General features: G+C 48.7%; 1 protein-coding gene across 5 annotated transcripts in view; it reads right to left on the minus strand.

Annotated features, from left to right (window-relative positions):
- TIAM1 (TIAM Rac1 associated GEF 1) overlaps window positions 1-14,878 on the minus strand; it is a 131,866-nt gene that overhangs the window by 25,853 nt on the left and 91,135 nt on the right. For all 5 annotated transcript variants that reach the window (XM_071564554.1, XM_071564534.1, XM_071564544.1 and 2 more), the window contains 3 exons: window positions 14,777-14,858; window positions 10,256-10,342; window positions 6,986-7,210 (listed from right to left, as the gene is read on the minus strand). In XM_071564554.1, the coding sequence (XP_071420655.1) occupies window positions 6,986-7,210; window positions 10,256-10,342; window positions 14,777-14,858 (394 nt within the window). The remainder of the gene's footprint in view (window positions 1-6,985; window positions 7,211-10,255; window positions 10,343-14,776; window positions 14,859-14,878) is intronic.

The raw sequence follows: 14,878 nt of genomic DNA on the forward strand, positions 1-14,878 counted from the left end.
AGTGTCCAAGGCCAGGTTGGATGGGGCTTGGAGCAACCTGGGCTGGTGGAAGATGTCCCTTTTAGACCCCCTTATCGAAAACAATTTGTATGACTGTGCAAGATTTCCACTTGTGTCCAGAAATAATCTGGAAAAATTGGAATTCCTAAGTTGAGAAATAAATTCACAACATATTCTGCACACTGGGATGGAGCTAAGTTGGACATCAAGGAAATGAAAGGGACATAAAAGGTAGCTCAGAGCTGAGCTGCTCAAGATGGGCCTCTCTTCTAAAAAGGCAAAGTTTACCTTGGAAAAAGATGTGCCTGTAGGGGCTCTCTGGCAACACAAAATCTATCTGAAAAGTGTTTCTTTCTGGAAGAAGTCCGTTTTTCTGAGCCTCACCCAGATTTTATCAACTCACACTATCAGCTTTCTGGTCTCTCTATTAATGTGTGAAAAAGAATTCTTAAACCCCATAAGCTGTTCATTTAAAAATAAGACAAAGAAAGTGCTATGCATCATCATTTGTGTGGGGCAGTCTGTGTTTCTTCATTGCAATTAATTTCCCATTACAAGCTGTGTGCCAAACACCTTACAGAGGTTTCTCACCCCACACCAAGGCAATAATGTTTGTTGGGCTGGTTTTTGCTTTTAAGCCACCACTTTTTCTCTTTCTGAATGTTAAAACAGCACTTAATTTGCATCCTGCATATAAACACCTTTACCCAGCAGACAGCAGTCTCTCAGATCCCGAGCTCAGGGGTGTGCTCAGGGCATTTCTGATGTCCCCAGCTGCCAAAGCCACCTCCCCTTTAGCAGGTTTAGCTGCTGGTTGCTAAATGCAATCAGCTCATCAATAATGCTGCACGTTCCTGCCTGTTAATACCTCCCAGTTCCCGTCCCACTTCTGTCAGGTTCATTACATCACCTCCTTTTTGCCCTGGGAATCTTTATTTAGCTCTGCCAGGAGCTCTGAGGAGAACGTGCTCCTTTCCTTGGGCAGCCCCTGAACGCTGCCTGACCACTACCATTTGCTGCCTTCACTTGACATTAAGGAATTAGAAAGGGAAATCCAAAAAAGCTGCAGGAAAAGGGGGGCAAATCCAGGAGGCCACACGAGCTCCCAAGTTGTCTCAGCTGTGTAATATCCATGACATTGTGACTAATGCCCATTAAATAATTCCCACTTATGGCCAGACCTGCAAAATCACTGGAGCAAAGGTGCTGGGGCTTAAAGGGCTGGAGAATCACAGAAAACTTAAGCACCAGATCAACACTTGGCTAAAATTTTCCCCAGCTGTGGCTTCCAATTTGCAGGGTTGCTGTTGCTGGAGATTTTAATGAGACTTCCATGATATTTGGTACCACTCTTACAGCCAGGCTGCTTCTTGGTGCCAGACTGTATGTGTTTTTCAATGCAGTGGCAATTAAAACTCAGAGCCAAGCTGTGCCAGCTGTGGTGCAAGGATCAGAAGGGTGCATCCTACAAACACAAAAGGCAGCACACAAATCAGGAACCCTGCATCTAATTCCTGAGGATGTGGAATGGGCAGTGTGGGCTTTAGTCCTCCCAGTGGCAGCAGAGAGGATGTGCTGGTAGGGGCAGCCACGGGCCAGCCAGAAGCAACAACAGGCTTGGAGAGCTGAAAGCTTTGGGTTGTACCTTTAAGTTGCCTCAGTGTCTTGAACAGGTTGCTTTACACAGCTCAGCACCCCACACAACACTGAGGCAGAAATCTGGCCACAAACACAAGTTCCACCTGACCATGAGGAAGAATTTATTTCCATGGAGGTGGCAGAGCTCTGGAACAGCTGCCCAGGGAGGGTGTGGAGTCTAAAAAATTGTTTTCCCTAACAAATTGTTAGGGAACTGTGACTCAGATTAAATTCTTATTTAGGGTGACATTTTGCCTATAAATCCACAATAAAAATGGTAAATGTGCAATTTTTTTTCTTTCTTGCAAAAGGATATTGGTTAGCTCAGAAACATGAAAGAAGGAAACATCATTTTTACACTGTCCCATTGGTAAGTTGCACAGAGCTGATAATTACTCCAAAGATCTGTAAAACTGAGCTACAACTGCCATAGTTTCAGTCAGCCAAGCTACAAGGAACAAACTGGGAAACACTGTCTTTGATGGAGAGCTACAGAACAAATCCCATAAATCTCTTTTCATTTTGAATCCCAGAATCATCGTGGTTGGAAAAGACCTCTGAGATCACCGAGCCCCACCCTGTGCCCAACGCCCATCTTGTCCCCCAGCCCAGAGCACTGAGCGCCATGGCCAGTGCTGCCTTGGGCACCTCCAGGGATGGGGATCTACCAACTCTCTGGGCAGCCCCTGCCAGTGCCTGACCACTCTTTCCAGGGAGAAATTCCTGCTGCTGGGCCCCCTGCCCTTGCCCTGGCCCAGCCTGAGGCCGTGCCCTCTGCTCCTGTCCCTGTGCCCTGGGGCAGAGCCCGACCACCCCCCCCCCAGCTCTCCCCTCCTGGCAGGGATTGCAGAGCCAGAAGGTGCCCCCTGAGCCTCCTTTTCTCCAGACTGAACTCCCCAGCTCCCTCAGCCCCTCCTGCTGCTCCAGCCCCTTCCCAGCTCCATTCCCTGCCCTGCACAGCTCCAGCCTCTCAATGTCTTTCTTGAAGTGAAAGAACTCTGTTGCTTCTCTTTCCATTCCAGCTAGGGAATAAATTGCCAAATACAGGAAAATCTATGCTGAATGTCATTCAGTTCAATATCTTTCCTTAGGAAAGATGCAGATCCATTGAAACTTTCCGTGTGCCAACTGTACTGTGGCCACTTTGAACCCTCCCCAGGCCAGGAGCTGAGTCAGACGCTTGTGCCTGAGAGTGACTTGGGAATAAACTGGAGTTTCCACAGGCACACAAATGAATTGTGTGCTCAGGGCCATCAGGAGTTCAGTAACACCATGCTCACTCCGGCAGAGGGCGCAGCTGCACCGCGGGAATTTTGGGATGAAAAAATTAATTCTAATCCCAAACCCCTCCGGTGGTTGCAGCAGGAAATGCTCCAGGAACTGTTAAAATAAAGCACTGAATGAGAACAGGACTTTTTACTGAAATTATCTGCCTGCCTCATGAAAATAACCCTGAAGAAATTAAGGTTATTGCTGGCCTCAGCTTGTTCTGAAATCTGAATTACTTATCCCAAGGGGACCTGTGATAGGACAAGGATGGAATAAAAAATAGTGGCCATCCTTACAGTGCAATCAAAGTTTCTTTCAGCTTTATTTATACCACAGATTTCAGCATGTGTAACTTCAGCCTTTGGCTGCTTTCTGACCAACAGAATAACAAATCCTTAAAAACACCTGGGTGCTTCCTATCTAGAATGTACCCATCCCAAACAGGGATGCATCTTCTTTTTTAGCCTTTCTCCATTCTGCATGGTTATTCCCTGCAAAGTTATCCCTCAGGCCAAAGGTGTCCAAAATACAGGGGCATGCAAAGACTAAACCTCAGAAATTCTACCCCAGAGTTAAAAAAAAAAAGGGAGTGAATTGTGAGAAGACCACAAATATGGTACTACTCCCATTCCCACATCCCCTTCTAATTGCAAAATATCTTCTTGATGATTTGGGGCTGATCCAATGCTGTTTCCAGGTTTCAGCCTCTCGCTGCCTGGACTGAGGGGAGCAGAGTGGGGAGACAAAACATTCCTCCATGGGAAGGGGAGACAGATCTCCCAGAGCCTTTCAGGCAAGCAGGAAAACACCCTGCAGGGCTTCAGACAGAGTGAGAGCTAATCCTCCCCAGCCAAATTTATGCAGGAGGGAAGACTGAGAGCCAGGAAAAGCAGTATGAGGTGAAAGGAACAAAACTTGTGGATCTGCAAGCCTAAAGCAGCACCAATTCCATGGGGGAAGTGTATATCATACCCAGGATGATACTTTTCACATCAATCAGAGATATAAAATCCAAGGTCATCTCAAGAATAGCCTGGTAAGTAAACACAGTGAAGCAACTGCTGCCACAGAGCTGATTTGCAGCTCCAGCCCCAACCTCAGCATGTACAGGGGAGTTCCAGATGATGACAGAGCTGCAGGAGATGTTGGATTTAACAGGAGCACTGGCAGTCACTTCAGGGTGGTCGACTTCCAGAAACACAGCCCTGCTTTGCTCCTGAAGACCTCACACTGAGCAGCAAAGCAACAGGAAAGCTTCCTTAAAAAATGTACAGCATTTCAACAGCATCTTTCTGTTGAAACTACACAACATGATTTGCCTCATACCCTTTGCTCCCTTCACAGCTGATGAAGAATTCCTGGTAAGGAAGACAAAAATTAAGACATCAGCATGATCAGTTGACTAGACCCCGGATTTCTGGAGCATGGATGTGCCTACAGGTGATGTGTATCTGCAGGCACTCTGGCCCACCAGTGTTTCACCCCCCTGATGAAAGGGACACTACACTGCTTCAGGACCAAAGACAAAATCTGTGGGCTATAAATAAAAACATTCAACAGAAACCACAGAGCTGATGTGCCTGGCCAGCCAAACTGCCTGGAATCAACAGGGACACAAATAAATAGGTCAGTGGGTATTTCATACTTGACTGCTCTCTGTAAGAAGCTGCATAGCCAAGATAAAAAGCTAAGATACAGCCCCAGTGTCCCAAATAACAGCACAGTCCTCATTACAAATTTCATGTGGGTCTCATTTTAGGTAATGAATCCCTGACAAAGCACAGGGACAAAAGAAGAAAGGCTTCAGTAAAGCACCCAAATAGAGGGAAATGGGCGGGGAAGATCAAAACACCTGCCTCCCAACTGCACACTTGGGTGCAGATCATTGATGTCACTCCCTTCACCTCAGGCTAAGCCATCCCACATGAGAGCACTGGTGGTGTTTAGCTCAGTCCATCAGCCTTGTCCTACATCTTCACTTTGTATGGGACACGCAGGGATACATGGACACATTTGGCAAACCCTCGTCCTCAGCAAGGGAAAGGACCCTCAAAGACCCTCAAAACAATGTCCCACAGAACTAGCAGTGGCAGAGAAACTGCTTGCTGAGACCCTGTGTTACAGAATGTCACTGCTGTGCCTCCGTGCAGGGATTTCCACTACACTGTGTAAACACAAGAGTCCCAATTCCCAGGAAAGACACTCATGGCAGTGAAAAGTTAAGGAATGAGGACTCAGTGGGGTTTCAGTGAAAAGCACAGGCAAGGATGAGAGGATGAAGCCTGTGAAGAGCTGGTGTTAAGTAGAGAATGGGGGCACCTTGTGGCCAGCTATAAAAATGTACACGACTACCTCGATGTTTTTCAGCACAAAAGCCTAATTGGGAAAACTTCCATGAAAATTAAAAGGAGAAAACGTCCTGAAATCATTTAATTTTAACTGCCTTTGAGGGTTTAGCCCACATTCTTACATTGCTTTTATCAGACCCCTCAGAGGGATCTTCACTAAGCTGTTTTGGAACTTTCTTGTTCCTGCTATTTCACTTGCTCTGAATATCCCAATCCCAAAGCCAGCTTAGCTTCCAGCTTTCCCTTTCCCCACTACATGTTCCCATCAGCTAAACACTGGCATTTTTGCTAGATCACTTTCAGGAAATATTACAGAATCCCAGAATCACTGAGGTTGGACAAAACCTCTGAGATCACTGACCAAACCTTTGACTGATCCCCACCTTGTCCCCCAGCCCAGAGCCCTGAGTGCCATGTCCAGTTATTTCTTGGACACCTCCAGGGATGGGGATCCACCACCTCCCTGGGCAGCCCCTTTCGATGTCTAACAACTCTTTCCATGAAGAAATTACCCCTGATCTTGAGCTGAACCTCCCCTGGTGCAGCTTGAGGACATTTCCTCTTGTCCTGTCAAATAACAGGATTCAAATAGCAAGTTTTTAAGGAAAACCAGAGCAGCATCCAGAAATGTTGCAGGCAGGGAACTCATCCCAGAAGCCCCTACACCAGGTGATTGCAGCAATTGGACATGTCCTGGGAGAAGGCTGACATAACATCAGGGAAGTGCATCAACAGCCCTGCTCCTGCTCCGGCTTTGTATTCCAAATCCTCCCCAAAACAATTATTTTCACATTTCTGAAACCTTTGGATCAGGAAAAAAAAACAAACAACAAAGTGTTTTGACATATCCAGATGCCATTTAGTTTTGGCTGAAAGTCAGGATTTACCTCAGCTCACAGTAGCTTTGATTAGCTAGAAACAATTTCATTTTGGCAATTCCATTAATTTTTCCTGCATTTTAAGTTTTTCCAAAAAAACTGAAGCAAGAAGGTACTTCTGCTTTCAAGCACAAGGGGGCATTTAGAGGCTGGGCGAGTAACACTTGACTAAGCAGGCAGGTCAGAGGAGACACAGTGCAGGAGCCTTCCCGTTATCCCAGTGCAATTCCCAGCACTGCTGCCTTAAGAAGGACTGGCTAGCAACAGCCAAGGACACAGTCCTGCTCCTCCTCAACCATTTCTCTTACCCAGCCATCCCCTCAGGTCCTTTCCCTGGTCACAGAGAGCAGAGATCAGAGCTGAAGACCACTGTGAGGTCCAACCTGAGGCTCCTCTTCTCCAGCTGAACATTCCAAGTGCCCTCAGCTGCTCCTTGTATGGCCCCTACCGGCCCTTTTACCATCCTCATGTCTCTCCTTTGGACACCCTCCAACAGCTTTAGACCTTTCTCATATTGTTCTGCCCAAAACTGCACACAGAATGCTTATACTCTCCTCCTTCCCTTGCCATATGTATATCCCAGAGGTAAAGGCACCTCCTGAGCTGCACGGAAGTGAGAAATTATTTCTGTGACTGTGGGCACAGCTGGAGGATTTGGTGATGACAGATGTGTCCCAACCTGGGTGTGGACACAGCCACCCTTCACTGACAGCTCTGCCCCCTGTATTACCTGCCCAGACTGCAATCCCCCTCCCTTCCCATGTGGAATTCACCCGCAGGGATCAGCGGGGCTACACCAGCACACAGAAACATGACTGCTCCTCCTGGCCATTCCCACGCTGCCCCCAGTACCTTGGCTGCCCCCAGCAAAGAGCAGGGAGCTGTCACTCGGTTCAGGGGGGTTCTCCAGGCGCCGTGGGGGCGGCTGCCCCAGTCTGTGCCCCTCCTCGACGTCGGGGTGGGTGCGCACGGTGAGCCAGAGCGTGGGCTGCACCAGGGCATCCTTCAGCAGCGCCGAGTCCATCTCCTCAGCAGCTCTCCTGTTGATCTCCACGACTTCATCGCCAGCTTTCAGGCCTGCCACACACAGAGAACAGGTAAGACTTGCACAGCAATGCTCCCCACAGACATCAAGGAGCTCAGCTGGGTGTTTATGAAGTGCCAGTGCCTGTCTAGACAGAAAGTAGTAATTCATGACTGTAAATCATGGTGGAATTGGATGGACTTATGGGAGATCTGTGGTCTTGCTGGTACTCCACTACCATCCCTTCCCCAGGACATTCTTCACAACACACCAGCAACAAGATATCCCCTTTTTCTTGCAGGGCATTGTCCAAGGGAAGAGCTGCTGTGCCACACACCACCCTACACAACACATCACTCCTGAATAAACAGATACAGAAGTTCAGTCAGACAGGATGGGGCAAGGATGGTGCAGCTGGGCTGGCTTGATTCTTGCTTTCAACTTTCTATAGAAGCAAAGGCTTTTATCTGGAGTGGTCACCTACCTACAACTGAGGAGGAAAAACACATCCCACTCTGCCAAGGTGCAGAACTTCATGTCCCCAGGTCTACCAGTCCCACCACAGCCTCCCCTCTGGCCCTTCCTCAATCCCATGCTAGCACATTGATCTTCAAAAGGCAAATCTGAGTAAGTTAGTCATGGTTTTTCTCCAGCCTGATTTCAGGAGTTATTTATAGCAGCAGTGCCCAAGGGAAAAGGGGATCTGCAGAGGAAACAGCTGACTCCTGCACATCCAGGGGCAAGGCAGCGATGCTGATGGACACAGGGAACCTGACCTTCCCCACGGCCACCCAGGCCCAGCTGGACCAGGGTTTAACCCCAAACAAACTTCAGGATCAGGTGGGCAGCAGCAAGCCAGGGTACACCAGTGCTGACAGCCCCAGATGTAGGATCATCCTGGTCACTGTCCTGGTGTTTACAGGGATGAGAGATGGAATTTACAGGTCCAAGGTGACCTGCCCTTGTGCCACCCAGTCCTCTGGCAGGGCAGCCATGCAAAAAGGGTGAGTCTTGCCACCTTTAGAGCCTGGATGTGAGCAGAGTTCAGCTGCATCCTCCAGGAAACACAGTACCTATCCACATTCATGGAACAACATGTAAGGGAGGAGATCAAAGGGCTTCAGCCTTCTCTAGGAAAATGTAGATCTTTCTAAATACATGTAATTGTGCCCAGAAACTGTAGTGTGGTGTGTGGTTTGAGAGAGAAGGGAATGAACTAGATAGAATAGCTGCAAAGTAAATGGACTGTAAAATCATATTTGAAAGAAGGACAGAACAAGGCAAGTCAAGCATTTTGCATTATTTAATTTATTCTACTTAGTGATTCTGTGGCACAATAGTAGCAGACTAATAGACCTGCGACCATAAACATTGCATCTGGGGCTTCATTTACCTTCTTCTGAATTATCTGGGATAAAGCATCATGTCTATCTCAGCACAATAAAAAAACTCAAATTCCAACAATAGAATGTCTTGCTAACACACATCAACAGAAGAAACATGAAGACAAATCATAACAATTACTGGGAGAAAATAAAGTTTTCTAATTGGAAAAAAGATTGAGAATGAAATGCTGTATCTCATCTAGTGAGACTCACTGTAGGAAGTGCAGTCAGACATGTATGTAAATAATGGGAGGCAGAGAGTTTTCCCCCCTGCTTTCTGTGAACTCAGAACTTGTCACAATATCCTGCCGAGTGCTGTTCATACACAAGAGGCTTTTTGTATCAATTCTGAAGAGCAACTTATCCCTGAGTTTCCATCGGATGTTCTAGCACTCCAGCCCCACAGGAGGCAGTCTGTGTTCACACATCCATTTAAATTGTTCTTCAAACAGGGACTAAAAGCAACTCAGGGAAGCCCTGCTGAAAACCCTTCTCACCATCACATTTGCTTTGCCCCCCACAGGAAGCCCCCAGGGTTTCACTTCCCTGGGCAGGCTGGCAGAGAGTCCCCCCAGCCCCTGCTCAGGGCTCTGGCAGGATATCCATCCTGTCAGCCAGGGAATTGAATGGGGCCAACCCAGGGTGAGGAGAGACAGGAAAGAGAAAGATGGTCTTATCAAGCTCACCAGACACACACAGCAGCCTCCAGAACCACCTACAGGGTTTTCTGAAGTTGGGGTTAGAGGCCACAGCAGGGTGACACTCCAGGCTGTTCCCCATGCCCTGACCACTGCTTCCTCCTTCCCCATTGCTGCCTGCACTGTGCCACTCCTGCCCTTCACTCCCTGCCACACGAACCAGCTCCATCTGCCAGGGGGTCACAAAAACTACCATAGTTCTCTGTCCAGACAGGGAGCTGGGCTGGCTCAGAGTCAGCACCAGGCCAAGGAGTGGAGCAAACCAGCTTTTGGAACAGCTTTTGGCAACTTCCAGCTGCTGAGTAAGCTCTGAAAGTCCATATAACCCCTTGCCAAGAAAACCCTGAAGGTGTTTTTGAGGGCTCTGCGTACGCCCCGGGATTATGAAGAGATGAGAGTCTTCTCACCCCTCATGCTCCCCATGTTCTACTCCAAAACCTGGTTTTCAGTGCCCAGCTCCCTGAGCAGCCCAGGCACATCAGGAATGGCAATGAACGGGAAAAGCAGGGAGGCCATGGCAGTATCCAGGTTGGCCTCAGCTTGGATGAGCTGCAGCTAAACCATATCCTCCTCTGCCCTGGTATGAGCTGCAGCTAAACCATACCCTGCTCTGCCCTGGCATGAGCTGGCAGCCTGGTGAGCCCTGCTGGCTGCTGGTCCAAGCACTGCCATGCTGACTGCACAGGCTGGAAGCAGAACTAGAGGCAGCAATCCCAGCCACGAGGAGCACTATGATGCTTCTGCTGTATTTGTGACTGACTTAAGAGGGCCTCTGCTCCTCTTTTGGGCTGGAAGGGACATGCTGACCCTGCTACTCATGCAGCAGCTCTGAACTGAGAGGCTGACTGAGCAGCACAGCTGATCCCAAGAGCAGAACAGGCCTGCATCCAGCACCAAAGCTTCCTCCTGGTTGCTTTGGGACTGGGTTGGTGTGTTTGGAAAGCTCCTATCCCTACAAGCTCATAGTCTATACCAGAATTAAACAGTAACAAAACCAGTTGGAGAAGTGTTTTACCTTTTTTGAAAGCAAGGCCTGTCTCCTTGACACTGTTCACATAGAGCCGGCGAACCCCTTCTTCTTCCACGGAGGACAGAGAGAAACCTGGGGAGAGAAACCCAGAGAGCTGGTCAGGAAAAGCCTGTCCCAACAACCACACAAACTGCAGCTCAGGCCGTGCTGTCCCTGCAGCCAGCAGTGGGGAATCCTTCCCTTCCCCTTTCCCTTAAACCTTTGCAGATGTTACAGGAAAGTTAAACAATGAAAGCGGGTTGAACAAAAACCTGAATTTCTGAGTTGAAATATAAATCAACTGCAGCCTCGTTTGAGGGTACCACAGCTGCAAACCATTGGAACAGACTTCCAATTCTCTTGCCACAAAAGTTCTCTTCAGGAAGTGTTGGTGCCTGCAGACAAAAGCTGCCCAGAGCTGTGGTTTGGGACACACACCGAGAGCAGCCAGGAATGGGAGAGCCATGGCTGATGTGCCACCTTGACCTCAGAGCAGGCCCAACACCTAAAGCACAATGCTGACTTCTACTTTTTCACATTCCTGGGCTGGGCAAGTTGATAAAAATGCTACTTTCCTTGTTCCCCTCACTTTGTTTTCAGCTCCTTACGGCACAGCCTGGTTTTGGCCAAGTCTCAGCTCAGCACACGTTTCGTGCTACACAAGAGACCCCCAGAACACCCTTTGGGGGAAGTCCTGACACAGCCTGAACTTACACAGTGCAAATGGCACTGTCACGGTTTGTTTGGGTGACTTCCCTGCCATTTGAGTGTGACACTGTAAGATAACAATTTGTAAAGGAAATACAACGTGGCTAGCTAAATTTGGGTTGTTTATTTACTGTTGAGATCTATCTAAGGCAGAACATTTGCCTTTCTGAAACTTCATTACTCCCTAAATGAGTGCAGGCAACCATTTGCTCTCTCTTTTTTCCTGACTAGAAAAACATTTATAAACCTCTGGGGGGAGTCCTTTGTTTGACATGGAATCAGCCAAGAAATGCAGATGTGATGAGAGCCTATTCCAACTTCAGGACTCCCTTCAAGTTGATCCTTATGGCTGAGAGTTATTTTTTTATCCCTTATTTTAAAAAGGAAGAAGAAAGGAGGGGGAAGAACGTGGCAGCCTAGAAGTGAGAAGCATATGGCCTTCCATGACTTACTGAGCTACTTGGAACCTGTATGTGAGCTCCTCTGGCTGAATCCAACGAAATTTGTGAAGCTCACTCAACACACCAGCTTTGGCAGAGAGAAAAACCCTTGACTAACAGAGGGGCTGTAAAATATGGTAGTTATTGGTTGTCATCACCACAAAGCCTACCTGGAAACCCCTTATCCAGAAGCATAGCAGAGCATGCCCAAGACTGCAGTTTGAGTCAGCACAAAGGATCAGTTCCCATTACCATCACTCTTGTGAAATGCTGGTTGGGAGCCAAACACCACACAGTTAAAACCAGGCTGAGCTGCAGCTCACTGGGGCTTAACTGTGAGGAGATCAGGACACCCAAGCAGTTCCAGGTTCCAGCTCTGCTGTGGGGAAAGGCTGAGAGAGTTGGGATTGGTCAGCCTGGAGAAGAGAAGGTGACCTAATTGCAGCCTTCCAGGACCTGAAGGGAGCCAACAAGAAAGATGGAGAGAGATTATTTACAAGGGCCTGGAGGGACAGGACAAGGAGGAATGGCTTCAGACTGCCAGAAGGCAGGGTTAGGTGGGATATTGGGAAGGAATTATTGGCTCTGAGGGTGGTGAGGCCCCTGGCACAGGTTGGGCAGAGAAGGTGTGACTGCCCCATCCCTGGGAGTGTCCAAGGCCAGGCTGGACAGGGCTTGGAGCAACCTGGAATAGTGGAAGGTGTCCATAGCAGGGGGTGGGATTGGATGAGCCTTAAAGGTCCCTTCCAACTCAAAGCATTCAGTGATTCTAAGATCCTTCTATGAGAAGACCTTTGCCTCCTCCAATCTATCAGGTTCAATTGCACATGTAGTTGCTTCTTAATTTATCTTGCAGTCCTGCCTATAAATCCTGAGCAGTTATTCCTGGTAGAAAGGGTGTAAGGAGCAATTCCATACATTGTGATCACCGTTAAGGGACAAGAGAGCAACTAGCAACAGCCTGGAAATGGTCATCTCACAAATAGACTTAATCCCTCCCAGAGAGGGGATGTGACCCTCCCAGAGTGTGGATAAACTGTTTTATTTCCACGGTTGTGGCAGTGGCTGGACCTCAAACACAGTTTGAAGCAGAACCAGCAGCAGCAGAGCTGTCTCAGCAGTGCCAGTGCTTTCACTGCCACCCAGATGAGAAACACCTCAGCCAAGTGTGGTGTGTGTACAAGTGTGTGTGCAGTTTGTATGTGCACATGTGTAGCAGGAATGCAGAGCTTCCATCTGGCTGAATTCCACAGGGGCTCATCAAAAACACGTGTTGGCATCGCGGGGGAGGAAGGGCAGGAGTGGGTGGCAGCGACAGCGATTGCATAAGCTGGCATTGCTGCCAAAAACATTAGCATCAAACTGTGCATGGACTCTGAAACACAGGTGGGAAGAGATGAGTGCTGACCCAGACAGAGCCTTCTCTGCTCTGCAAAGTTTTGACGACAGCAGAACAAAAGTGTGCAGCTCTGAGTGCATGTGGCCTCAGCGACCCAGCACAAACCCTGAGCAGATCCACCTCCGGGTGATCCCCTCAGCCCCCTGAGAGAGCCAGCAGCTGATAAACACTCCTGGGACTTACAGGAGCTGGAAGCCACAGGTTCTTACTGCTGGTGCACCCTGATTTCTGCCCACACAGCCTTGGCAAAGAGGGTACCAGCAAAAGGGGCAAGGCAACAGCAACAGCATCCCACTGAGAGATGTAACACTGGCAAGGTCCAAAACACTGGCCACACACTCCAGGAGTGCCAGTTACCACTCTGGTGGGAGTAGAACACTACAAAATATTCCCAGGTGAGCATGCCCTGAAACGTGGAGCAACATGACCCTTAAGGTCCCTTCCAACCCAAAGCATTCCAGAATTGCATGATTTCAGCACCAGCTTGTCACAGGATAACACACAGTACTGCCTTTATGAGAAAATACAGACTAGGGAAATTCTTCTGCCATTTAGAGGCAAAGTAAGTTTTGCCATTTTCTTCCCCTGAGAGAAAAGTCAGCTTTTTTCAGGTGCTTTCAGCATTCCCTCCTCCTGGTAGGGTCAGAGTCACTGCAGAGCCACATCCCACACCTCACACAGCTGATCTCATTTCTCAGGACATGACAGTGCATTTCACATTTATCACTTAATAAAAAAGAAGAAAAAGAAATAAACAGGAAATGCTACAACACCCCCAACTCCCACAGTGCTTTCAGGCACACCATAATTATCAAACCTGGGGCCACCCCTCTGCTGGTTAATGTTTCTTTCTTAGACCTTCAATATTCAAGCTTCAGTCAGTGCCACTGCTTTGTAGAAGAGCTCAATATTCAAATGGCCTGCAGCTGTATAACAAGCAGTTTGGGGACTCAAAATTATTCTAGTCATTAAAACAGAATATTTAGATAAAGAGCAAGAAGATGCAGATTGGCTGCCTACAGGGGAGGGTGCCCAGGGAACTTTAAAACACACCCCAGGACTGTAATGCCAGAGCAAAGGGCAAACTGGCCAGGCTGGAGGGCTGTAACCTGAAATACTCAACAGCCAAAAGAAGGATGAAACACCCTACATGAAGATGAGAGATTCTCCTGAAATTACACAGGGAGGACTTCCCCTGCTTTGTGTGTCACACACAGATCTGCAGGATGTGTCAGATCTGGGCATCCATGGGACATCCTTGAGGGCTGAGGCCAGGCTGTCCCAGCCTCAGGAATGTTGGGGCAAGGCAGGAACCCACCTTGTGTGGCCATAGCAGGTGGGGAAAGAGGGGGAAAGCCTGTCCTGGGACAGCCACAGACCTCGAGATGCCTCCCACCCACAGAGATGCTCCCAGCTGTGTCCCTGTTGTGCTGCTGCGGGGAAGGAGGGCAGGGGTGGGAAAGGGGTGGGAAAGGTGGAAGGAGGGCAGGGGTGGGAAAGGGGTGGGGGAAAGGTGGAAGGGGTGGGGGAAAGGTGGAAGGAGGGAAGGGGTGGGAAGCCCCCCACCCTGCTGGCATTGCTCAAAGCCCCAGCCCCACAGCAGGGCCCCTATGATGGCACTCTTGTGAGAGGTGACAGCTGGCACAGGATGCTGTTTGCCACCTACACCTTCTGTGGGTGGTGTTTTGGAGAAAGCACAAGAACAAACAAACATTTGTCCTTTCTGCCAGCATAGCTCTCGTCAGAGAGCTGCACATCCTCCAGCTCCAGCACCAGGAAAAGCCACGCTTGGTGCAGCACAAACAAACTGTCCTGCTCCAGGGCAGGTGGGTGATTTCTGTGCAGGCTCAGGGATCAGACGTGCTCTTCTCTCTGTGCTCAGCAGACCCTTCAGGTATATCAATGAATAACACACAGCAACCTTGCTCACACTGGAACTGACTGGGGAGAAGGAGAAAAACAAGCCACGGAGAAACTCACCATAAATATCAGAGGATGCATCAGACTTCTCGATTTGAATGTGCTGTGTAATTTTCTGACAGATTTCTATCTCTTTGTACAGCTGAATAGAAGAAAAGAAAC

This window comes from Pithys albifrons, chromosome 1 (genome assembly GCF_047495875.1).
Source record: "Pithys albifrons albifrons isolate INPA30051 chromosome 1, PitAlb_v1, whole genome shotgun sequence".
NCBI lineage: Eukaryota > Metazoa > Chordata > Aves > Passeriformes > Thamnophilidae > Pithys > Pithys albifrons.